Below are 27263 nucleotides of genomic sequence, written 5' to 3'. Positions count from 1 at the left end.
TAATTTCTTTTCAGTGAGCACGTGTGCCCAAGGACCTCCTTTATTAAAGGGAACACGAATTTGAGGGGCAGCTGAATACCTGGTCCGCATTCTTGTCCCCAGCACTTTTCAAATCAAAGTTACACCCAGGCCTCCTGAAGTTCCAAAACAATTCCAATGCTGTTTCCGAGGCACTGAATAAAAATCGGATGCAATTATTCAAATTTTCAGGTACTGACTTGCAAGTATCCATTAATGTTAGATTCAGTTCATAAGGGTTCCCAACTCTGACAAATAAAAAACAAACAAGAAAACTGCTGCCAGATGCATCACAGGCACTATGTGAAAGGCATTGTGCTTTTCAGTCTTTAATAGGAATGGGTAAGAGAGACAGTACTGTTGATGTGGGGGCTTGGCAAGTGATGTGCAATATTTCCCAATTTTCATGCAGGGTTTCTTCAGGCAGTGACGACACTGCCCAAGAATCTGGAGTTCTATTCTCTTCTCTCTGTTGTCCAGCTGCTGCCGTACGAGCATTTTTGTTTTGCCTTAAATCGGATTGCTTTATAGCAAGGCAGGGGGTACTCGTTTCCGAGCACAAAACAATGGACAAACACTATCAATATTGACATTCTCCTTGGCGATCACCAGGTTGGCAGGGTGAGGTCAGTCTTTCTGGTATGAGAAGTGCCAAGGGATTACATAACATCTGTGGGGACGAACGAAGTTGTTCTCATCAGAGCTGACTTAAGTTTTGGCTAGTTTGTAACACTAGTGTAACTGCAAATCACTATAGCATTACAGTTGCTCTAAAATGACCGTTTGTGTAAAAGGGCATAGCTAAAATCATCAATTCAGAAATTCTTGAAATATATTCTAGAAAAAACCCATCAGAAACATTGCTAGTATTTAAAGATGTTTATTGATAAATTTAATAGAAAACATGGATAATTTGACTTTTAAACTTTTGACATTGGTTGCTGGAATCCAAGACATGATGAATGAAGGCTGAATAAATAACCACACCTAACCACACCTCTTATATGTAATGCATAAAGCTATAAGAGAGAAAATTCACAAAAAGAAAAAGTCAGCGATGTTGGGACTCACAGGGAATTTTCTAATGTAGATGCAAGATCTGTATTAAGCTTTTGGGACACAATATGAGTCCAGGCATTTTGTAAGCCAGCATGGAACATACTGTGTCCTGGAACCTCTTTTAAAATGGGCCAGGTTCATATCATATCTCTGCAAATAAACTGGCAACATGTCACACACAGTTCTCTACTTTTCCTGTCCTGGGTTGGGGAGGTTGTCTTCAGAGGCCAAACCACTCAGTGACTCCCCCTCTCCTAGGGTCTGGTTTCTGCCTCTGTCGCTCATCCTCCATGAATTTCTCCTGAATCTCCTCCACAGAGCCCTCCTCATGTTTTTTTCCCTTCTCAGGGAAGATATCTGGAAACTGGAAAGTCTGCTGCTTGCTCTGTAGGGAAAACAGGAATTCCTTTAAGTTTAAGGGGAGATAACCAATAAGAGTTGTTTAACTTGAGCTCCCCTGCTCATAAACCTCTCTTCCCTGATACAAATCTCTCACCCTTTTACTAAGACTAAAAATGACACTTTCACTCCAAACGTCATCTATTATGTCCTTTTTACTTATTAGATGTGGGTGGATTACAACCATCATACAACCAAAAACATCATGGTTTCAGAGTGGGCTGCAAAATCTATCCAAAAAAGGGAGGAATTAGCTGGCTAGGCCAAATCAATGGGGAGATTAAATTAAAGCATAACTGCTTGTCAGCATAAACAATCTATACCACGAGTAAGATTTTACTCATATAATCAGAAATGTGGTCTTTTATTTAGACTTAGGAACATCCTTTATTTAGTCCATAGCAAAGCAACAGCTTAGCCCAACGTACTGAAGATGCTGCATTCTGATCTTTACAACCTTCTGTTACTGCAGAATTTTCAGTGGCATGATACTCACTTGTATTTGAGGTGTCCTGCATTACAAACCATATGGACATTTCACATTTTGCATCCAGTTAGGATGTTAAACATTTCAAGCCTTAAAAAGGTACAGTCATGTTTGGCTATTTTTTAATAACAAAGTGCATTGCCATGCTAGACCATGAAAAATCTTTACCATCAAAACTATTTCATATATATTTCAATATATAAATGCTATATGTTCAAAAATCCTTGGCTGGAACTGTTCTAAACCTTTGAGTTTTTCTAGATCAGTCCTGTAATTATGATGATATAATTGCCTTGTTGCATTTTTAATGAGCTGATAAGTGATGATTTGACTATTTGATTGACGGGTAAGTGTGGAATTTTATGCTTATTTTATGCTTTAATGCTTACTTTTGGCGTGTTCAAACCCAAACCCAACCCACAGAATTGTAGCGTAATGCATTTGGACCATGATGTGTCATGTAATATTCACATTATTTAACAATCATTTCATTGAATACTTGTCTTGATCAACTAATGATGGAAACAGAAACACCTTAAGTGACTGAAGAACATGTTTATCAATATTGTGGAAGATAAATAGCATCTACAGAACTAATCAAAAGTTAGGACACACCTGACTAAACAAATGCTTTTTGAGGCTTCTGAGAGCACAACAGCTTAATCCCAAATTAACTCAAGGACAAGGCAGAAATGTTTTGATATGCAGCAAATTCATTTAAATTGGAGAACTGATAAGGAGTTGGCACAGACTGCAGCAAAATGGTTATGGAGAATGTGCGAAGATATGCAGAAATGCATCACATTACCCATAATACTGAAGTGAATGAAAAGCATCCTAGGAATTCTGTGTAATTAAATTTTTGCATATGCATTCTCATTATCTCAAATCACTGCAACAGAATGAGTTTAAAAAGAAGCTGAGAGGGGGAGCCTATCTGTTAATTAACAATTGACAAGAAAAATAAATTAATCTTTCATATATTCAGCTTGTTTCCATGAGTAGGCATTAGAGAGAGAGAGAGAGAGAGAGAGAGAGAGAGAGAGAGAGAGAGAGAGCGAGAGAGAGAGCGAGAACATTATGACCCCTTTCTGGAATGCTGTTCTCTTTCCAACACTCCAAAAAGGCATAGATCACTACATTTCAAGGGTCTAGTCGCACCAGGACAACGAGAAGGTCATTTCTTAGAAAGGGGGTGGGGGGAGAAATCCACAAATGATTAGAATTGTGCTGGTCCCTCGGAGTACTACATACTGGCAGGGCTGCTGGACCTCTGTGTATCAGGGCTTTCCACTGGGCAGCAGCAAGAGGACACAATGACTGCTGTAAGCCATGGCTAATGAGAAGCAGTGCTGCTCTAGATAAATGCACTTTGAGTTCCTGATTTTCTTGTGGGTAGAGCTCTTACTACTTGTGCCTGACTTTTAGCACTACACTGAAGTTTGGTTGGGGGTGGCTAATATCAACAGACTGGCCTCTAAAGCTTGGTAGTGGTGTTTAAATTCAACCATCTAGGAATGTGAAACCTCACACTATAAACACAGAGTCCAGCCAAGTGAAAGTACAATAACCAAACATATTAAAACAGGGCCTTGGTAACAGAGTACCAAAACTAATGCCAAAAATGCCTATTCCTTTCACCTGTAGTAAACTTTGCTGCGGAAAAACACATTCGAGCGGCAGGGGAACCCTGTTTGCATTACAATCCAGAGCTGGGTTCAGAAGTTTGGACATCATGCATAAACACTGGAAGAATACTGACAGAGACAGGAAAAAGCCACCATTTTTAGGTCATCAAAACATTTACATACATTAAACAATTCTCTTATTGTTGGCAGCAGCTTATGGCCTACATATACGTTTGCATGTGATGTGTACAAACTGATGTCTGTGGCTGTGAAGTCCACTATCCTAGTTTGATTTACCACTGGAATAAAACATTAATATCACCATCTGAAATGTATACACTGTACTACACACTCCTTTAAAAGCCAATATTGTATTGCATAATATGAGCAGGACCAGGACAAGCCTCAAAATGTACACTTTCAAAACATCTTTCCTCAACGTGCCAGACACATCCATTACATATAGGCATACTCCATTAGGCATTAACATTTTTTCCTCAATGTACAAAAAAAGGAGAAGAAAAATTGCAATCTTAAGTGCTATTCGGACTGGATTTGTTTTTTCGATAAGTGCCTAAATTTTTACCATAGGCCCTCAGTAATGTTTATGACCTATTCGCACAGGTTAGGAAATCTCTGTATAAATTACAGATGGGAATGGCTTCTTGATTTATATATTGCCATCTCACAAAAATAATCCATGCATAATATGCTGCTTTTGTTGGTTACAATCACAAAACATTATTGCTGCATTAAATATTAATTAAACATTATCTATCTAGGGATATTATGAACCTGAAGGCTCGAATTTGGTCTAAATTCCTTACTCAATCATTTGTGTAATCCTACACACATCTTCTAAGAACAATGTTGACATAAAACCACTTATAGTAACAATAACTTGGCTTTGAACATTAGCAGGATACCTACATTTAGTAAAATCTTGCTAAAGATCTGAAACCAGAACTGATGTTCCTCTGAGAAGGCCTCTGACAATTAAATAACAATGAATATAAAGCAAAGAAATACTTACTCAACAAATTCTACACATGGGAAAAAGCACAAAAACTCCCTTTACCCCAGAATATAACATTTATAATATTTACCGACATGGCAAATCAGATGCGATTAAAATAACCTGGGGTTATTTATACCAGTCATTTTAAAGTAGGTAAAGGACGCCAGAATCTTTAATAATGCCAGAGTGTGCAGTTCATAAACTGACAACACAGAGACAAAATTGCTGAGGACGATGGGAAATGATTACATTACCCCACCTCCTCATGTAGAATGTACCCCAATCCATATAGATCTTCAATCTATCAAGAAGCACAGAAGCAATTCGTGTTCCACTTAATCATTCTCTTTAGCTTTCTTCCCTCTAAAATCACATTCAATGCTTAAATATATACATCACAAACTTCACAAAGCTTCAAAGAGGTTACAACAGAGAATGCATAATCCTTTGCAGGAAAAATAGCAATTAGCTAAGGAATCAGGGTAGTGCATGACAAATGCTAAAAAAAACAACTCAGCAAAAAACAGCATCAGGAGAAGAACAAAGGGTGTGATGTTATTGAGTAGCAAAGAATGTTGTTTGGACAAATGTGTGTCCTGCAGGACAGGAATGTATGTGATATCAGCACTGTGGAGATGTGGGGTTGATTTTCTTCAAGAACTGATAAGATAAAACTGACATGTTGCCATTTAAATATCATATTAGAGGAACATAGAAGAATTGTCAAAAACATGCTGGATCAAAGACTAAAACATTTAGCTAGTTGTGGCATGCTATGTAACATATCTAAATATACACCCTCAAACGTCTCAAAATCATATCCACGATCAGTTAAACCAGAACAACTGGCATGACTTGGGCTGGTTTACAAAGGATCAAAGCAGTAGATGAAGTTTCTGACAGCAACACCCTTCTCTCCTCAATTACTTCTTTATCACCAATATTTGCTCTGCAATTACAGCATAATCAAACTTGAGAAGTTGTAAAGAGGTTTTTTTTTTGTTGTTTTTTTTTTTAAAGATATGGAAAGGTTTGCTGGTTAACAGAGTGGGTCAAAAGACAAGCCTCCATCAAAGGACAGTAAAACTTACTCCCATAAAAATAAGGGGTATTCAGACCTGGAAGAATACCTTTAACACTTCCGAGAGAAAGCTCCCTTCTCTCCTGCTGCCTCTCTCTTTTCTTAATGTTACTTAGCATCACAATCATATCAAACGCTAAATTAATAAATCAAATGTTTTCAAGCATGTGTGTTCATGTGTAATTTTGAGAAGATCTGTTTGTGTCATATTGTGTAATATTGGAAGTCTATTGACAAGTTCATTTTTATACAGGAAAGCAGGAAATGCATGGAGATGCTTGTAAACAGCTGCTTCTGCCAGCCTCACTGGGTGGGCCACACTGTAACTTCCTCTGGGTCCAAAACCTGGCCTGTCAACTTACACAAACGAACCACAACTATTTGGCTGCCGTTAGATGCCTCATATCTCTGGTTCTTGACGCACACCATACCAGAAATTAGCCCTAATCAAGCTAGGGGGGAGAGCAGTTGTAGGGAGGAGTGTTTGAGACTCAGCTGATTAGGAAGTAATTTATAGCTCTTTAGGGGTAATTCAAATGTCAGGCTGGGGTTACAGAGGGGCAAGGGTGTGCGAAGAAAAAAAAAAAAGTCTGTCAAAAGCAGAGAAAATGCAGGTTGAGACAAACAAATAAAAAAAAATTAAAAAAAAGACTTCCAGACTTCACCACAAGTCAAGAGCAAGCTTCTCTTACTCTGCCCATGACCTCCTCTCCATCTTAAACTCTCCAGCCACAGTGACCGACAAATTACTATGGGTTTGCTGATTTATGCCTGTGTTTGAAATGGGGCCTAAAGACATACTACATTAAGCAAAACACTAACTGCTGATTTTCTGAACACAAGTCTACTCTTGGACTAAATTATTCTGCCAATGGCAATTCTCCATTGGAAATTATTTTTCTGTTTTTAAAAGACTTGGTATAATTTTTCTGGAACACTAACGCTAACAAAGAAGTACCCTAAGAAAGCCCTAAGAAACATCCATTAAGGGTCTCAATATCTACTTTCAAAAGGAGAGTATTTGTTTCATTCATAATAGCACTGTATAGGTCATATGCGTCAGAACTGTGTTTTTAACATTGGAGCAACAACAAAAATCAAACAATAACATCATCATCATCATTATCATCATCAACAAAAAGAACTTAAGATGAAAACATTATAACAGGGAAATGTGGCCAAATGTTCTCTCATACACATGGCATGATTTTTGAGTGTATCAAATTTGGTTTCCCCCACTATAAAGTAAAAAAAGAAAAAAAAAAAAAAGGTGCAGGGACCCAGTGGCACTACTGTACTGAGCTTTGTAAAGACAAGGGGATCTGGCCCATCAAATGTCCACGTGGGCGAGTGCCAGCCTGCCTCTCCGCCTGCTGACCCAGATGCTTCCCTGCCCCAAAGCAATAGGCCAGCATTTTTGCAACACACACTTCCTCTGTACACAAGATGAGCGACTTAGTTGTTAAAAACCAACTGCCCACCGCAGTTGAGAACATGATTCATGCATGGTACTCGATTTGCCAAAACACAGCTATCCCAAGAGAGCCAAGCAGAGGGAAAGGCTTTTGAGTCTTTGTTCCCGTAACCAGTCTAATGAAACCTCAATGCCAGGGGAAAGTGGTCCTAGGGAAAAATGAAACAAAATGTATTATGTTTCCTCGCTGAGGACAGCCATAAGCCAGACGCTTCACCCATTACTGCAAAACAGAAGTGTGTTTCCACTGCAACTGAAATAGTTTTTTGCTTTGTGTTCTAGATAATCAGCTTGCATGATGTCTAACTTGTTAAATAAATAGAGCCTAGCCAAGGAGCCAGTCTGAGGAAAGGAGGGCAGTGGCTACTTTTAGTGCAGTATCAGAAATCAGTCATGGCATATTTTTTTTTAAACACTGAGTCACTCATTCCACAAGGTTCTGCCTGACAACAGCATGACCGGTCCACTTGTTGAGACTTGTCTGAGTCTTGGTTATTTTTTTTCGGTCACCAGGATATTGAACCCTTTCAACAGCATCCAAAGATAAACTGGACTGTGTTGAAATTCCACCTACAATTGTGACGTTTGGGCCCCTCCCGCCATCTCCGGCATTAGAAATGCACAAAGAAAAAAATTAAGTGTGGTGAACAAACAGCCATCTTGCAGGAAGATGGAGGAGTTGGCACCATAACAGGAAGAGCAGTGCCAGTATCTCAGGAATTTATTTTGAAAACGATACCAAAATAAAGCTGGGTGGTGCCTCCATGTTGAGAGACTGATCAAAGTAGCAATGGGGCAGGAAAAGGTCAAGCATAATCAAAAGGGTTTTATGACTGAAAATGTTTACAGTGATATCTAAATGAGACTGCCTTGAAGTAAATGATAGAAATGGACAGCATAAGGGTGGGGTTTAAAAAAAATCATGTCCTTCCTTGGCTCTCACTGAAGCCCTATGGCAGCTCCCGGCCACTGCAGACTCTCCACTTTACTCCTTCATTATTCACATTTCAGTCTTCAGCCTTCTTATGAAATGTATGTAAAGTTATTGACAAATTGCAAAATCCTGTTAGAAATTGTAGACCTTTTCATAATTCAACATAAACATCTAAAAAGGGGAGAGATGGAAAAAAAAGAATTTCTCTTCTCTTGATGGGGCCTCATTCCACGAAAAGACAAGGTAGCAGCAAACACATCTTTTCCAAAGAAAAATAATTTTTTTACAAAGAAATAGCAATTTTAACAACCACGCAGTGGTAATTTGTCAGTGACGTTTCTCCATGCTCGGACAAAAACATGATAAGGAAGGGACGGATGACTTAAGATCGAAGTGGAAGAGAATAATAAAACTATGGATGCCCTGAGCCTATCCAAAGAATCGGTTTCGGTGCCAGTCCGTGCATATCTGAACACATCGGGTGTCGGCTATTTTAAGCCCGATCCACGTCCAATCGTCGCTGCCATTATTTTACCCTGTTGCCCTCTATTCACACCACTGTTGAGCATGTGCCATAAACGGAAACTTTCCACAACTTGCAATAGTGAGGAATAATCACATGCTGAAAATGTCTGGTGTTTGGAACTATTTCACAATGGAAAACAAAAACAGCACAACAGCCACATTCACCGTTTGCAATGCCAGCATTGCACGTGGTGGCAGGAACAGAGCTGCTTTCAATATGACTAACATAAAACCTCTGAAAAGAAAACATGCAAAGAAATATGGCGATTTCACGCAAGTCGCTCAAGAAAATGCAGCACTGAAGCACCAAACATTTATTATTTATTATTTTCCAAATGGCAAGAGACGTTTCCTCTAAACATGGAATTTTATCAAGATAGTACGTGAATTCATTGTTCTGGATGACCACCCAATGTGTGTAGTAGGTTTTCACTGTTATCTGGAATTTTTGATATGTCCTCCCCTCTCAACATTACTTTTCAGATAAGTTCATGATCATCTGCAATATTGTCTTGTAGATGTAACTGCAGTTTACCACCAACACTAGTGTTCGGATGTTTGCCCAATGTTGTTGCATAGCCTGACCACACACTGGATCGGCATTTTTCATTTAAAGCGCAGAGTACTGCATGCTAGTTAGTTTCATGTATCTTATACAGCAGAGCATGTAATGGAGACGACCAAAAGGATGCTGAAACATTTATATAGATGTTTGTTTAATAAATAAGAATGATTAGACCATCGGTATATACAATTTAATATACTTGAGTATGCACTGTGCAGCTGTATTATCTCCAAAAATAAAAATAAAAGTATTGGATGTGACTGGTATTGGCCAATATTTAACATTAAAGTGTCCGGGATCGGGACTGTGAGCAAAAAAACTGGATAGGGATATCCCTGAATAAAACCCCTCGCTGATCGCAGGATTTCCACTTTGACAGGATTTCCACCTTCCACCTTGAATCTACTGATTCAGCAACTTGCTGAAGAGTGTTCAGCAGTAAGCCAACTGTGAAGAGGAACAGTGCAGGATTTTCCTGCTCTTGACTAGACTTGGACACAAGGAAAAATGCCCCTTACTTTCCCCCTTGCTGCTGATGGCTCAAGCTTACTGTACTCTTAGCCACAAAGAATCCATAACAGTGAGGTCCTGGGGTCTGATGTTCTGTTCACAATCAGTGAAGCCAAACGTTGCCACCTAGTGTTGATCAGTTCAGCTCTGTACTTCAGCAAATGTATGCTTTCCAGTGAAAACTGAAAGGGTGTTAATTTGCCTGGGGGCAAGGGTGACAGTATAAGAAGAAGGAAACTATCTGAATAGGAAAATAACACTGTGCCTCACTCAGATTGAGTTTCACAGTGTTTTGTTCCCTGGTAATTGAGCAGAGTGTGATCCAAACCCAGGTAGAACATGGTGATCTGATCCGAAAGGTAGCCTGGAAACAAGCAGGGCCAGACCGTAACACTGCCCCAAAAAACATGCTTGGTTCTGGAGACTGGGCAACAAGATCGCTAACAAATAGCCACCAATTAGCGGCAACAATAAAATTAAGTCTGGCAAATGCTAGCACACACAAAAAGACCCTAGCAGGACAAGGGGAAAAACTTGTGTAGGGAAAATGTTGGGGGGAAAAAAAATTAAAATCTAGATAAACAGTTGCTCTGGCTGCTCAGTTACAGACTGGTTGATGTTTTTGCAAAGCCAAAACACTGACATTTTCTGCTAGTACTTTTCTGCTTAATTTTCCACTAAACGTCAGATGCCCTCTCCCTCGTAAATATGATAAACATCACATGCTAAGGATATAAGCATCAACTGTCTTTCACCAAATACCAAATGATTAAACAGCTGGTGGTACTGCAAAAATGACTTCTATCCTAACCTTCATATACATTGTGTATTCTGTACATCTAAAACTGCCAGTGCTGAATCTGGCATGTTAGGTTCTATCTATATACAACAATTGTACAGTGTACCTTATGTGTCCTTTGACACACAATGGAAAGAGTATGATCTCACTTATATCCATTAAAAATATCAAGGTATTGCATGCAGGCAATTTTCAGTAGTTGCAGGGTAGATAATCTTGAGGCTTTGTATCATCAGTCAGGCTCTACAAGTCCCTAGGCCAACAATGGTTGGATAGCAGAAGACTTTAAATCACAAAATCTAGGCCCCGAGTCCTATGGTTAGGACCATAACTTCAAATGGTGAATATACCAGTGTAATATGTTTGCTTGTTTTGAATATATTCTGGCCAGTTTAAGCGTTAATTATCTGCATTATTAAGAATTCCTGTGCAACATGTTTGTGACCTGAGCTTCTTTTCAGCTTTATTCAAAACAGTAGCCTAATATGTTAATATGAAAAATACAGTCATAAAAAAAAAAAATCTAAACTCTCCATTTTATAGGGCTCAAGTTGGTTCCAAACTTTTGGAGAATTCCAAAACATCCAAGATGTGCTAACAGGAACATGTTTTTCATACACATTAACTACTTGTAGTCAATATATTCTCTCAAGATTAAATTTTGCTTGAGACTTCCTTGCCCCAAGCCCTGGATCTCCCAGTTCTGGCCTAGCACCCGTATATACGCAGTGATCTCTCTCGATTCACCCAGCAAACCATGCACCAGCCCTCCATCCTCCCACTGCTCCCTGCCCTCTTGCCTCCAGCTGCCCTTCCTGTTGCCCGAGCCCATGTCTGCTCTGTGAGTGGCCAACAAGGAACACCACTAACTGAGGCTGGGCCCTCCACTGAACGCCTGGCATTTGTTAATAAAAAAAAATGTCAGGGTGGGGAAGGGTGCACAGTGGTTGAAAGGGAAAGAAAGGTCCCCTCCATGCTAGCATTAGAATATTAGCTCATAGAGTGTGTGGAGGAGGGGCTGAACAGGGGGAACCGCTGTGGGTATCAGACCACAGAACATTCCCCCACATGTGGTGTCAATTAGGAACAATCTTGTTTTTTACCCACCACTGAAAAGAAAGGAGGGCTTTTCTTGGGCAGCGTGTTTTTTTTCTCTGCAGTCCCACCAGACCCCCTCACCCCCCACCCCGAAATGCCGGAAATTCGGTTTCATATTAATGCATTTAAGCACAGTTCCAGCTTTTTAAGCCACGAATCATTCACACTTAAATGACTATTGCTATTCAGAAAGTCTTTTTAATAAAACTGAAACATGACATTTTGAGTGAAAAAGAATTGCTTCGAATATAAATATAAATCTTTTCTCCGTTGTGCAAATATATTTGAGTTGTAAAGTAAACAATGTAAAGTGTCAATAATTCTGCACTGCACTGGGATAGTAACACATGAAATCCGAAGGTGGATTTAAGCGAAGATTAAATTGACTGCACAGAGCCACAAAGGAAGTGACTCAGTTTTCACAACACAAAGTTCCCCTTTAAAATATTAATATGTACTTCAATTATATATCCCCATTACAAACGGTGTTTTGACAAGTTTAATTATTTATTTATCTCCAGATTGAGGCTTGAAACGGAGTATAAACAATCTGATGCTTCTCTGATTTAAAACATCAGGAAACGAAAAATGCTTTTTCGATTCATCAGAGCAGATCAGATGGGAGATATTTTCATAGCTTTCAATGCAGCATACATCAAACGCAGGGTCATGGCCGCGGCCCAGGATTCACCCCAAGCGCAGGTGTGAACTCAGCAGCTCTTGCTGCCTGTGGAAGAAGCCCAACCTTAACGTTCTGATGCCCTCAGAAACAACACTCTCAGCTGTCTGCAATAATAGCCATACCTTGCTTGGAACGTTATACTATACTTCCTGCAATAGGTCTGGCTTGTAACCAAAGACGACCTCTTGCCCTGTCAGCCCAAGTGAGAACCCAGAATGCCTCTTCTCTTGGGAGTGCAGGGCCAAGTGTGTGGGAGAGACAGTAAGTAAACAAACAGCACTGGGATGCGGGGAGTAGACCATAATAAGATGAGGTTTTGCATCAAAGGCTACCTGCGCCTCGGGGCTCTCCAAAGGAACATAAGCTGTGACAAGCCCTCAGAAAAGAGACAAAAGCTCAGTGCACAAATGCCCATACAGTACTGTTTTCTCTTGGAAACTGTTCTGTTTAATAACTTGAACTCAATAAAAAATGAATGCGTGATTGAGACACCGTTGGAGGTTCATTTACAGGTGACTCCCCCCCACCTTAAATTGTTCAACGCTGATGACAGGCAACTTCTGAACATCAAGGAGGCGAGTGGGGTCAGTTACAGCAGATACAGGATGTTTCTCAGTAGGTGTGGGGCTTTTCCTACTTCTAGTCCCTGAGGGATCACACTCACCAGTTGAACATATGCCACTTTGTAATCTGGCCTCTTCACACGCTGGTTTAAGTGGTTCCTTTTCTTGTTTGAACCTGAGATAGAGAGAGACGCTCATTAATGCATTAGTCATCTGGTTTTACCAATTGTACTAGGGCTCTACAAATGAGAATAGTAACATACATTTGCTGATAAGTACCAATTTTCCCCAAAAGCAGTGCACTTCTAAAGGCATCTTGTCTGTCAGCTTGTGACTTAGTATCTGAACAGCACTAACAAATGGAGAGTATTTTAACCTCAAAATTCCAGTTTAATGCACCCAGCTTTGTGGTTAGAATCTTGTGTATGCATGGTCACATGTATGCAGGGTTTTGTGTATATATAATTCTGACTTCTTTAAAACTGTTCTGGTGGGTTTTGTCAAAAAGCCTTCTGTCCTGCTGACTGAGAAAAGCGTGTTAACCTTTTTCCAGCTAGGCATGATGTCATCTTAAAAGGCCTCCTGGACAATTTAGCTCCAAAAGAGGAATCAGGAGGAAAACATCTTACAAACTCCTAAACCTCTACCACATTCGCTCAAAAGAAAAAAGGAGAAACAAAGGAGAAGAAGAAAAGACAAAATATCTCCCTGACTGCATCCTAATCCAAACACAAGGAAAAGAGCCCTGGAGCAATGCAGCAAGTTTGTTACAATGAGTCATATGAGCGCATGTGTGTATTACATGTAATCATGGTAGTGCACTCAGGGAAAGCCCTTCAGGGGTGGTAAAATCCACCCCCACTAACAGCCTCGCTGAGGCAACTGGTGATGGTTGAATAGAGACAAGAGCAGGATCGGGAACCCCCCAATTTAGGGTCATCCAAGTTGCTCCCCAAAACCAGGTGAAAAGGAGCCACTTCTTTCATGCTAATGAACCTCCTGTCTTTCACAGTAACCCAAAATCCCACCCCACGTATACTCCATACGCTTCAGGAAATATATCCTCCTTGTTTTGGGATTGCGGCTTGGCTACAATCACATTACAAATCCCAGGACAGAAGAGTAGCTATGGCAACCTCTTCCAAAATACCCCACCACACTCAAGGAGGGAAGAATGGAACCCTTGAGTGCTGGGGAGCAGTCAGAGGCCCTTTGGTCCACTCACACATCCTTTACAACATCAATGGACTGGAACCCGTGACGCAGAGAGGGATACCTGCTCTGACGCACCAAAGCATTGCTTAGCCTTTGTTGCGCGTGTGTGTGTGTTTTTGGCATTTCACTACTTTTGGGGGGGTTTAACGTGGCACTCGTAAAAACACAGCCTGCCTCCTCCCTGGTTCCCCATGTTAGTGCAGAGAGGCACTGCAGGGAAACCAGGCTAACCGTGACAGTCTTACCATTCTGCCTTTGTATACAGCAGATCAGTCTTGTTGCAAGCTTGCAAAATTTGTAACAAGAAAATCCTGCTTGTCCATAAAATCTGTTACATACAGAAAGCTGATTTTTCTATTATTCTTGATCTCGTTATCCTCATTATTCTTATTGTTATGATTTTTCAAACACAACCATAAAAAATAAAACTTGTTGTGTAACTTCTTGGCTGCCTTCTTTGACAGGGCATTCTAGGACAGCTGGTGGTCAGAGCACTGGAGCAGCAGATTTGCAGATAAGTGGCTATGAGAAAAGCATCAAATCACGCAAGCCACTCCTTACCGTCTTTACACTGTGCCTCTTCTCCCTCCCCCTGCCTGTTATCAGAGAACATGGTTTCTCTGTAATATGAGGCCTCTTCAACTTGGTTGCTTAGCCAATTTTTCATAGTGTGGTATTAAAAAAAAGAGATGGGGTGGGGAATCAGCAAATACTGAGGCAGTAAAAACTCCTTAAAGTAATGTTTTTAATGAACAACTGCATGTCCTTTATTTTTTGTCCTCTGATTTTTGTTTGTATTACCAGCACTTTTCTTCCTCATTGCATATTGCCACCTATGTGGGATCTAGGCGAAAATTGTAGAAGCATCTTAAACACATGATAAATCTATTTGGTATAGGTTCCCAATGGTAGTTTGCACACTTCTGGGGTTTGTGTCTTGATTGCTGAGGGGTGTGATTTAGCATTTTTTGTGGTAAACTGTACTCTCTCACACAGATCCACAAGCTGATACTGCATAAATTCTAACCAGGTCTGATCTGAAAGCTACCATTTTAAACAGCGACTACTGCATAGATGAAAATATTGACCTTTTTGAACTATGCAGACATTTAACTGCATGTAATTATAAGCTTTGTGCAAAAGACATTCTAGGTGGAGCAACCGTCCAGCTGTTGATGTGTGCTAATAAATATCACACCAGTCGATAGAATGACCTTTCACTGTTGTTTTTTGTTACTGTTTTTTTAAATCATTGTTAAAGTATCATAATGGAGCAAATATGGTCTGATAATTGAGGACTGCACAAAGTCATATAATTTGGGCTAAGGAGGTTCAGCTGACATAAATAAAGGTTTGGGAATCTGATTCACTCACAGTATTGAATCCTTGTGCGCACTGCTCCAACAGGAACACTGTAGATCTTCTCAAGGTAGTTCCTGACATCACATTTGGTCATTCTTGGAAACATTGGAAAGAGGTAAGGCATGAGGTGGTGGTGAGAAACACAAAATATACGAACAATATATCAAAAGGTAGGGCAGTCTTTTGATTTCTGAGATTACTTAAGGCCCAAGTATCAGCAAGAACTCATTTTAAGATTTAACCTTGATTTAAATGTGGTTACTACATAATAATCACCAGTAAATAAGTTCTGGAAAAAAATACTTAAAAACGATTTCTGAAGTTTAAGAAACAAACATGGCAGATGAGTAGATAGTGAGGAACATCTCAGTGAAATAAATTAAACCTATGGCATTTAGCTGAAGCTTTTATCCAAAGCAACTTAGACTTACAGCTGAGTACAACTTGAGCAATTGAGAGTTAAGGGTCTTGCTCAGGGGCCCAACAGTGGCATCTTGGCAGTGGTTGGGTTTCAACCTGCAGCCTTCAATTACAATCCAAGTAACTTAACCACTGAGCTACCACTGCCCATCGCTTCATTCCTGATGATCATGCTGACTAACCATCCCAAGCTGATGAGAAATAAATGGAGACTTGTGCAATGTTTATCGTATTTATTCAACTACATCTCCTTCTACAGTTAAAGCCCTTTGACAGTAAATCAGACTGCGCTATTCCAGTATCTTATGCTAGTCTGAGAAAAGTGCTATAGGTAACTAACAACAACAACAACAACAACAACAACAACCTGCTCCTCAATAGACGCATTTGCATAAATTTAGTGGAAAATTTAGTAAAATGAGAAAAATATCTAATTCCAGTCTCCAGTATTTCCACAATGTTGTTGCATAGAAAGCACAACCTCTCAGCATGTTTTTTACATGTTTGCTGTATGTCTTAAAAGCCAGCTAATTGCTCAGTCTAACCTTCAAAATTATCTTGCATAACAGTACACATAAGTCAAGTCAATTTGTAAGAAAGATGTAGCTCAAAAAGGGGGCTCAAAAACATTTCAATTAAGAAAACTACACAATTACATTTCAAAGTTTATATATATATATATATATATATATATATATATATATATATATATATATATATATATATATATATATATATATATATATATATACACATACACACACACACACACACACATACATACATATACACATACACACGACTTTAATATCTGTCATGCAGGACAAATTGTCACTTTCTAAAAAGCAATTTGTAGTTCAACCAATTAATAAAATAACAGCTAGTAGTTAGATGTGTTAAATGTGTCAAACCAATTTGTTCTTGAAAACGCATGCTTCCATGGAAATGGGCCGTTTAGCACAAGATGAGTGGTGGAATGTTTGGAAGTAGCATGTCAGCATCTGTCTGTTCTTTTAACAAGCGATAATGGAAAAATGACTGCAAATTGTGTGCAACTTACTTACTAAATGTAAAACATTATGTTATTGTTTTGCAAGTAATTTAGGCTACTGCTTTCTGGAAGATTGTCTGCAAAGTTGGTCATGCGTACACGGCACATTTATAACACACGCTTCAAGTTGCTAGCAATATCCTATGTTAATCATTGTATCTTTGAAACCAGCCACACGCGGCATATAGACTTTGCGTCTATTTTTTTGCTGCTTGCTATGTGGCAAACAGAGTTTCTGCCCAAAAATGGTACCAAACTAAGTACTCTTGTTATATCATGCAATCTAGGCCCATAAACAAAACAGCAAATAGCTAGCCTAGGCTATGGTTTTACTCATCAGAATTAACATCAACATGAATCGGAAACCAGAGAACATATTTTCAACCGAAATGGAAAAAGTCTGGACAGGACATGATTTTATCAACCGGCATATAATTGGATCGTGAAAAGACTCAGATCTGAGCATTATCTTGGAGGATAATGAATCCATGTTTACACTCGTTACCATTACATAGTGTTAGACGTTCAGTAGGTAGGTAACAAATATTAGTTTAGTAAAAGTGAAAAGAGGAGCAGAGCATTACCATAGGGCATTTGCAAACAAAATTATTTTAGCTATCTGAAAAATCTGCCTTAGCCGCAGAGTGTAGGCGAGTTGCAAACTAATCCTGGCTATTCTCCAGTATTCCACCTTCTTCAAAGTTTTATAAAAATGGAGCCATCAGACTCGTTACCATGGTATGGGGAACAAGGGTATTGGTTGCAAAAAAAACAAAAAAACAAATCCACACCTAGTTGTCAGCTGGGATAGTGCAAACTAGCCAGGGAAACATGCCATGATATTTGTTAGTATTATTTTTTGCCCACCTTCGATCCACAACAATGCAACAAAATGTCAGAAGCCGTTTAGAGGTGGGCAAGTGTCACTGGACTTTGACTAAAGATTTTTGCTAAATAAGAATTTTGTCTATTAAATTGTGACTATGAATCATGATTAATATAACAGAATACGAGTTAACAGGTTAAAAAAAATGGACATTTTGATTTCAGGTGTTTAAAAGAGAGCTCAGCAAAGATCTAACTTTGTTTTTTGATATTCATCCATATTTTAACTTTTCAAATAAAAATTATGACAAAACCCGTCAGAACATAAGCTGTTTTAAATTAAATCATGAGGGAACAACACAGTTATAGATAGATATTTTACTACAATTTCCATCGAGCAGTCCTCGGTAAAGCTCATCCCCAATTCTTGTTTTCTCTGTGGCAATGTTTCTTTGTGTCCCTATAAACACAGAACACTGTGGTGAGGCATATCTGGTGTAAAATGTCAAGGGTCACAGAGTAGCTCCAACTTGCCATGCTCGTCGCAGTGCTTCTGGTGCAAAATGGGCTTTAGGTGCACATATTCCAAATGCATTCAGACTACTAAAGAAACAGTATGGGTCCGTACACTGCATTTGCTCCCATGCACAGAGACCTCACTCATACTAAACAAATGTGTTGTTTCAGACAGGGTTCATATTGCATGCATGAGCCACATTTGTTTGGCTAGATTATACTTGTGCATCAGAACAAAAAACTTTGCAAAAAGAATACTGACAATGTATACTGATGAAGGTGTCTATGTGACCAAGCTACAGAACTCTAATCTTGTGGCTAAATATGCACATACGTTCAAGAAATAAATAAAAGGCAATAAGTTCATGAGCTGATTCCAATAATGGGAAGAGTCTTTAATATCAGCTCTTGATTATTGCTCAGGGTGATAATCGGTCGACCCCGACTATCTATGTCATCAACATGGGTAGTCACGGTGTCCATGATTCTGTTTCATGTTTCAATGTTTGCAGTTGTTTAGCCTTTGAGGTTCAGTATTAGTGGGGATAAGGTATTTTTAGACAATTTTAGGTCAAGGTTTGCTCAAGAAATTTGTCTAAACATTTACAAGAACCATGTCATTAAATCATGGCAATTAAATAATCATCAATGTTTAATTATAACACAAACCTGTTATAATTTTACATGAAAAAGTCCATCACAGGTTTATTTATCCACTATTTTCTTTTAGAATGACAGCAAACATGGCTCCTTCTTGTTCATTCATCCTAGTCAAACATTTGAAGCATTACCAGCCTCAGTCAGGCTGTCTCAGGTTTTACTAGATCAAGCTGTAGCATTAACTTAAACAAAACATGCACGAGCAAGTTCAAGCTGCAATAACAGTTGCATAATGGACAAAAAAAACCATTTTAAAGCATGATGTAGAAACAGGTTAATCGTTTTCCAGCACACCAAAACATGGTCGAGCGTGCCGCTTTGTGCCAAATGTCGACAAATCCCGTCTCAGGACACTTGCAATTCAAAAGTACAGAGAAATGATTGACCTAAGTAAAAACAAAATTCATAACAAATGACAAAACCTTGCACTTATGCTGGAAAGAGAGGACATTAAGCCATATGACCTTAAATCAGGTCTGTGGAATGAGGCCCTGGAAGTTTGTTTGTATCTCAAAGTGTCATGCCTACAATGTAAGGACCAGACTACTGTAGGACAGTATGGATGCTGGCCTTGTAATTTATAGGATAAGGAAAGAACAGTGCAAGGGTGAGTGTGTGTGTGTGTGTGGGGGGGGGGGGGGTTGATTAAGATTGATTGAGTGTGAGAGAGAGGAAGACAGAGGCAATTCCTAGAAAGCAACACACTCAGCAGGCAGTGTGGTGAATGATAATCAGAACAAAATGCTTTCCAAGTCATCCAAGTGGAAAAACTGCATCTCATTAGAAACCAGGAACACACTTAAATCCCTGTGCTTGACAATCTCTACCACTTCACCACAAAGCCCAACCCTCTGCCTGCCCTCACGTTATACTGCTTGTGTGCTTTCTTAACAGTAGTAATACTCTTCCTTCTCCTAGCCTACAAATTGTAAGACACTTGAACTGTAGGCAAAAGCAGTCATCACTAACTGACAAAGTGGACCTCGCTGGGGGGGGGGGGGGGGGGGGGGGGGGGGGGGGTTATACTGTCATTTGCTTTGTTACAAGACAGCAGGAGAAATGACTAGTTAAATGAGATCAAGGGCTAAGGATGGGTGACATCATACAAATAGCATATTTTAAACCATTTCCCCACATCACCCATTATAATATATATTTTTGTAGGGTTTGGTAACAAGCTGATAACATTAGCAGAGTGCCATATTGGCCACACCTGTCCCATGGTCCTATCAGCTTTAAAAAATGTATGTTTTTTATATATATATATATATATATATATATATATATATATATATATATATATATATATATATATATATATATATAAAAATATAAAGAGAGAGAGAGAGAGAGATGAACAGGATTACAACTTCTCGCTGCTAAAGGACAACTTATTCCAGCTAACACTTATAATGCCATGCAGTACCTGGCTATTAGAGGTGGAAAATCTAAGCAAGTCCCTCGGGCCTGTGCAGCTCATCACATCATACACTGCTCTCTCTGAGCACAGAGCAGATGTCTGCTCCCTGTTGGTCTAACTTCTCTCCAGTTCCAAGTTTCAGAAGGACTCCACCCTTCACACATAAAAGGTATTCAAAACAACGCAGATGCTCATCTCTAAACACAGCTCATCCGTCCCTCTCTCTCACGCACACACACGCACATACATACAGTGCTTGTTTTAAGTCTTTTAAGTATGTGATTCATCACAGAGGTTTAAAACCATAGAGATGAATGATGGATAAGGAAATATTACATTCAGATGAAAAGCATAAAGTCTTTACTTATTTCATATATCTGACAAACTAAAACAAACATCAATATAGTGGATACATTTTCAGGGCAAAGAGAGTGTTTTGAGGGAACAAAAGATTGACATCAGCCCTAGAACTGTTGTAATAGTCTAAGGCCTTAAAGCCAGGATGATAAAATGGCAAGGAAGTCTGTGGTCAAACAGAGATAAGAGGGTGGTTACGGTGTTTTGAACCCCCCCCTTTTTCCCCCCTTCTTCCACTTTTAATGCACGAGGACAGATGGCATTCAGCCCAATGTTGAGGACTCAAAGACTGGGCTGAGTAAAGCATAAGCGCATTATGCTCAAGCTTTGGCTGGCTGCCACTAGCATGGTGCTACAGGTGATGAGAATGCCTAGTGCAGAGTGATATACTCAAGGTCACAAAAGAGTATGAAAACAAAACTCTGAACTTCTCGCAGGTTTAAAAAAAATAAATAAATCAAATCCTCTCTTCACCGCTTACGCAAGTGCTAACACACAGCAGGATTACGAACTTGTGCGGTCTGGAACACGCTCTGACAGAATAATAAGTAAGATGCAGCGCTTGAGCGTCATGGCGTAAGATGCACGCCCTCAGGTTTAACTGAAAACAAAGCAGACTTTGTCCTCTTCGCATGTGAGCTCTGCTATTCAAGCCCTCATTTACAGGTTGACTGCCTGTTTCATATTACACCGCCGCAGTGAAATAACAAATGCTTGGACGTTACTGATGGTAAAAAAAAACTAAACAAACAAACAAACAAAAACAAAACATAATCAGTGGGCTAAGGGCTGTTGCCTTGGAAGGTGATCAGGTTGGTAATACATTAACAAGGCTAATTGACACACCATATCTTAGATCAGGTATTATTTTTTGAATTATGCCTCACAAACAACTCAGGATATAAAGTGATGTTTGGACATCCACACAGATCCCCTTTTCTAAGAGACTTTCCTGTATAGCTATAGTTTTATTTTGTCTTCCTTTTGTTTTGAAGAATCCACAATGAATATCGGAAACAGCATAATCTCCAGTAAACAAAGACATCCATTTCACAAACAAAAATGTGCACACCAAGAAGGATGTGTTCTGCATGGTCTAAAAAGATTAAGTGAAAAGCAACTCGGCAAAGTTTAAAAAGCATATATATTTAATGCTTTCCTCTTCACCACGAGGCTGAAAATCACAGGCCAGATATGCTACTACCTTAGCTGAAGCAAGCAAGAGGAGAACACTTTCATATATACATCTTATTCTATATATATGTTAGCTTTTAAGCATCCTGCTACCTCTTCTGGAAAGACTATCTTTATAGTTACACACGACCAATATTGGTTTATTATTAAGATTTGACTTCCACCTAGTGGCCAAAATAAATATTACACTATAGACTGTCACAAAGACATGCTTTGGGTATTTGTTTTGACTTATTAAAAACACAGTGTCAACATGCCCACAAACATTGGAAAAAACTTTGAAGACTTACTCCATTGATATTCGAAACTGCACCGTGTCGGGTGGCTGTTCCTTTCCTGGTCTGACGAGTGTCATGTTGAAAGTGGGACGGAATATTCTCAGCTGAGGATTACCCAGCTGGTAAATAGGATAGCTGTGCAAATAAGAAATAAAACATCTCATAGTGCATAGCATGGCGAAACGATTTTTTTTCCAGTAGTACGTATGATAACTTTCACTGAGTTGTGTTTACTAATGGGTTAGCTAGGTTAACCTATCTGGTTAAGTAGCTCCTTGACATATTGTCTTCTGTATGTCTAGCTAAGTTTACAAACAAAGGTCAAAAGCAAAGGAAAATTGATTCGTCACGTCTCACAAGAATTCAAACTTATCGCTACTTATCAAGCTAATCTAGCTAAGATAACAAGTTTACCCAGTTTACCCTTCTTGCACGAGTACAATAACCTAATTGAATTTGCTTTTTAGTCCCCCTGCAGAAGGTCTGATTTTGAACCAGCTAATTACTTGGTACACATGAATTTTCATTCATCGACAGCTAACGCTAGCTAGCTAGCTAGTCTCCTAGTTTCCACATTAACCAATTCTGATTTGAGCTAATGCTACATCACTGAAAGGGGCTAAGAGAGCTATCTTATTTAGCCAGTAATGTTATAGCTAGCTACCTCAATTATTTAGCTAGTCAGCTAGCTAAAGATGCTGGCGCCTGAGATCTAACGTTAGAAAAAGCACATGACCGAAAGAAAACGGCGAGGTTAGACACCTAGGGTTTAGATAGCTAGCTAAGTTAAAATAAGTCGGTAGCTAGCTGGCTATATACGAACTACACCGAGTTATCTTGTTGGCTATAAAAAAAAACCAGTTAGTGTTAGCTAGTTAACTACGTAGCAGGCAGGCTAGGTAGCTAATTCATTTAATTACACTGTATGTATTTAACTAGCGAGCTAGCTGGCTAGCTACATAGCAACTATCATATCACCTAACAGAAGGCAGCAACTGTTATATGTCATGATATTAAAACAGATTTGAGTAGATGTAAAATAACACTTACATTAGACGTCTTGCCATATTTACAGCTATTTTCTCTATGAGTGATACATATGCTGTAATTATATTGTATACATTTTTCCAACAAATGTGCTCAAGGTCCTCTATAACGTTCCCAGTAACTGCAAGGAAGTGTTTGACTTGTTAAGTTTCAAAATAAAAGTAAATTTAATACTTTTGCAGGTATTAAATAATTTATTACTAAATAATAATTTATTTGGAATTACTAAGAAAAGTTTATATATCTTCAAATGTTTGTGTATTTTTATGGATACAGCTTTTGCCATGTGATGGCATATTGGAATTGCAGTATTTTCCAAACACAGTTAGCTGGTCATTATCCTTGCTTAAATTACAAATATAAGTTTTGATATTATTACAGCTTGTATAATGGGCCTTTAGCAAACTAGCTTCAAAAACATTATTTTCTAGAATAATGCACTGAATGACATATTTCAGATTTGTAAACAAACTGCTAATTTTAATATAATTATTAACAATTTAAAATAAAATACAAAACATAATGAATCACTGCAAAGTATAAAGCTTTTCTCCTTTTTTTATATCTTTTTTTGTATGTTTTTGTTTTCATTTTTATGTTCTTTATGTGCTTTATGTTTCTAGTTGCTCATCAAAATTGCGGTTGTCCTTTAAGTCATGCCTTAGTCTGAACTTGTTTCATTATTTATTTGTTTGTTTGTTTGTTTTGGTTGTTTTGACAAAAGGTTTGAGTTGATAATAATACAACGAGGTGGAAATAAGTTCCTATGCTGTAGATGCACATAAAATATCAAAGTGTAGATAATTCCACAAACCCCTGTTCCAAACTACAAGAGAAATTCCAAAACTGATGTCTTTATGTCATGAACTTTGCTGGGAATTGTCTCAACAGTTGGATGCTGACTAGTGGGACAATTCTTAGATTGCATGTATTATTTTTGGATGTTCAGTTTTTTTTTTACAATCTTAATCTGAAATCCTCTGACATTTAATGTCAACCTCTTTTTTTTCAGTCAAAAAGTATGTATGCTCAGCACTATGAACTTATAAATATTTCTTCTGAGGACAGATTATTGTTGTATAATATGACATTGCAAATGGTCTTACTGTATCACTGGACTATATTCTGCAGTACTAATTTTATTTTTCATAAAACCCATGAGGGTTTTGGTGTCCATAATTAAAACCTGTCAGTGGCAGTAAAATCACATATAGCATATGGCATATTCCACAGTTCACTGTCATGTGCGTAAGTGGATATACCTTCAGATACTAGGTAAGTCAGCTGATAAAGTTCTCATATTTTTGTGATGTCCTGCTCCATACCAAACTTAATGTTCCAGGCTGAGAACACTTTTCCTTAAAACAGGAATTTTGTTTTGGCTGGCATGAGGTCTTGAACTACAACTACAACATTTGAGTCAAATACCTCTGATTTACTTATTTCCCAGATAATTCACATATAATACAACATGTTTTGTACCAAGCCCATGTTATTGCCCTTCTTGTATTACAAAAGCTACCCTTATTTAGTAAGCCTTCTAGGTAAGACCCCTTTTAACAGCAGAGGGAGACCTTGCCCCTTTCCTCCTTCAACATAACACTTGGATATGTCCCACACATCTGACCTGCTATTAATCTAGTGTTGCAGTGGGTGTAAAACTCACTAACCATCTCCTGAAAGGAATACTTATTGGAGTCTCAGTGCATCCAATATCTTAATGGCCAGGATTGCTTTCCCAGCCTGTAACTCCTGTCATGGCCAAAGTTCATGCACAAAGTTGTCACTGTACAGGCAGAGTTAGCTCAGCAATAAACATATCCACAAATTATTCTAACCTGTTCAGAGAGCCTACGTAATCTAATCTTAATCACTCAGTGATCATATTACTATCATGTCAGTTCTTAAAGAAATTAGCAGTATTACATTTGGACAAATCTTGTCAATGCAAATCAAAGCAAATGTTTTTGTTCATTGATTGATACATTGAGAAAGTTGATTCCATTTTCTATTATACATCTAAATCAGGTTGTGACCACATGGGGCTCAGTTTAGGTGGAAGTTTACACAGATCTCTTTAAGAAGAGATCTTTAACCCAGAGTATTAAATGTTTATACTCTGGCAGTTGTAGATGCATCTGGCTCCGTTCTTGTCTGGCTGCAGTAATTTCTCACTAATTGCCCATATCAGGTAACTTGAGGGGCCTTTTTGCCATTATGACACTGTAAACGCTCCAAACTCTCACAGGAGAGATCAACATTTGAAAATATTCGGTTGCTTTTTTATCGGAGTTTGATAAATTCATTGGTTTAAATTTTGTGACTACTTTTAGGCTAAATCTATGCATGCCCAGTGGATGCAAGGAGGTTGTATGAGGCAAAGCATTTGTATAAGTAATAATGTTGATGTAATCCCAGTTCATCAGTAAACTAGAGAAATTTCAAAATTTGAATATGTGTTATTTTTTATAATACAGTAAAGGACTGGATGCTTTACATCTGTATGTTAAATATTTTTTTTCAAGAGCTAGCATGTCACATAGACTTTCATTCCAACTGACTACAATCTACAAATATTCAGGAAATAGGACATAGAAAGTCAAAGAACACAGCCATGTAGTAAGCAGTGAATAAAAGTTTAGCATCAACACAAGTGCATCTATTCTACTAAATGTATAATAAGTCCTTTCACTTTTTTATGAGCCTAATATCAGCACTTTTGTTTATGGTTGCTAATATTAAATCAAGACATGCTTTGTGTGTGTAGCAGTGGGTTAAGATAACAGCTAGTAGTCCATATTGTTATTTGGTTCTGACGAAATGGCTATGGACTGTGGAGACATTCAACAAAAACACATTAATCCTGGTGTGATTCTCTGCCTTGATTTCAGCTCTGCACTAGAATGTGATTCTACAGTAGTGGTTGTATGCATCAAAGCAATATTATATCATTTGGAATCAGAGGTGTGAAGCTGAATAACCACAGACAATGCCCTCTAACCCTCCAAATAAAAAGTCACCTACTACTAAGATTATTGATTCCTGGTGGGAAACTGATACAACAGTGTAATTTACACTATATACAACTAGTGTAAATTCTACCTGTAAAACACCTTTTCTAGTTGAGATTTTTTAATTTTTCCTCAAGTCAATATTTTTGTTTTAGCTGATTGTTAATTGGAATTAATGTTACCAAAGGTAGCATCATAATGCTGTATTTCTTCCTCTTTTATTTTGAAACAGCTTCAGTCTTTTTTAGTATAGTCTTCATAGTCACCTCTCATGTTCCAACAATGGCCTAGATGAATGATTGGAAGTTAGGGAGTACCTCCGGTCTCAGATGCCAGGAGGTCGTTGGCCAGGTCCCTGCTTTGGAATCACAGAGCATGCGCTTCCTGACAAGTGGCCAATGTTTTGGAAAGGGTGGGCTCAGATGGGCTAGAGAAGCTGTGCACATGCAACTCGACTCCACTCAACCTTCAACCAAAGGTCTGCTCTCACACTGTCCTCAGGCTCTTCCATTTATAGATTAGATAGAGCAGTTTGTTGGTGACCAGAGCTGTACCCTAATGCAGCAGAAAAAATGTCACATACTCTCATTGATAAAGTTGATCTCCAAATATATGCAAATAATTTCAATCCTCAATGACAGGTGTAGAGACATTCAAATAGTAGTATGTTTGTACAGAGTATAATAGTAATTAAGCAAGATGAAAATAGATTTTGTTAAACATGACAAAAATATATTATAAAAGATTTACTTTCTTTCTTTTTAACCATGGCTTAAATGCCAGTTGCAGAGCCAGAAGAAAAGCTATGGAAACCTTTTCAGCTAGGTGTGTGTATTAAATTTCCTAAAGGAAAGGGAAATTGTAAATTTCTGCAGGTTTGTAAAAATTGTAAAGGTCTGCAATTTTTTATTACTTTCGTCAAGCAGTATTTTATATTGTCCTTCAAAGCAAATTTCTACCTTTCGCATATTCCCATTTTGCACTGATTGCAGTGTAATTTTACATGAATGTATTTGACAAAGGTCTGTAGCCATGACACCGAAAGTAGGGCACATCACTGCATGTAG

General features: G+C 38.5%; 1 protein-coding gene across 1 annotated transcript; it reads right to left on the bottom strand.

Moving 5' to 3' along the window:
* Nucleotides 1–882: 882 nt before the first annotated feature.
* Nucleotides 883–23312, bottom strand: mrpl23 (mitochondrial ribosomal protein L23). The gene is made up of 5 exons (XM_027029199.2): nt 23189–23312; nt 22151–22273; nt 15430–15512; nt 12942–13015; nt 883–1462 (listed from the first exon to the last, which is right to left on the bottom strand). Exons 1-5 carry the CDS (start codon nt 23203–23205, stop codon nt 1298–1300), a joined length of 462 nt encoding a protein of 153 aa, XP_026885000.1. The 5' UTR covers nt 23206–23312; the 3' UTR covers nt 883–1297.
* Between the last annotated feature and the right edge of the window lie 3951 nt (nt 23313–27263).

Source organism: Electrophorus electricus, chromosome 2 (assembly GCF_013358815.1).
Source record: "Electrophorus electricus isolate fEleEle1 chromosome 2, fEleEle1.pri, whole genome shotgun sequence".
Taxonomy (NCBI): Eukaryota; Metazoa; Chordata; class Actinopteri; order Gymnotiformes; family Gymnotidae; genus Electrophorus; species Electrophorus electricus.
The sequence above is the reverse complement of the archived record's forward strand: the minus strand, read 5'-3'. Positions and strand labels throughout refer to the sequence as shown.

Coding starts and splice junctions, on each gene's coding strand:
- mrpl23 (XM_027029199.2), bottom strand. Junction 15,513..22,150: donor CAGTTTCGAATATCAATGGA/GTAAGTCTTCAA, acceptor AATGTTTCCAAG/AATGACCAAATGTGATGTCA. Junction 1,463..12,941: donor AAGTGGCATATGTTCAACTG/GTGAGTGTGATC, acceptor TTTTCCCTACAG/AGCAAGCAGCAGACTTTCCA.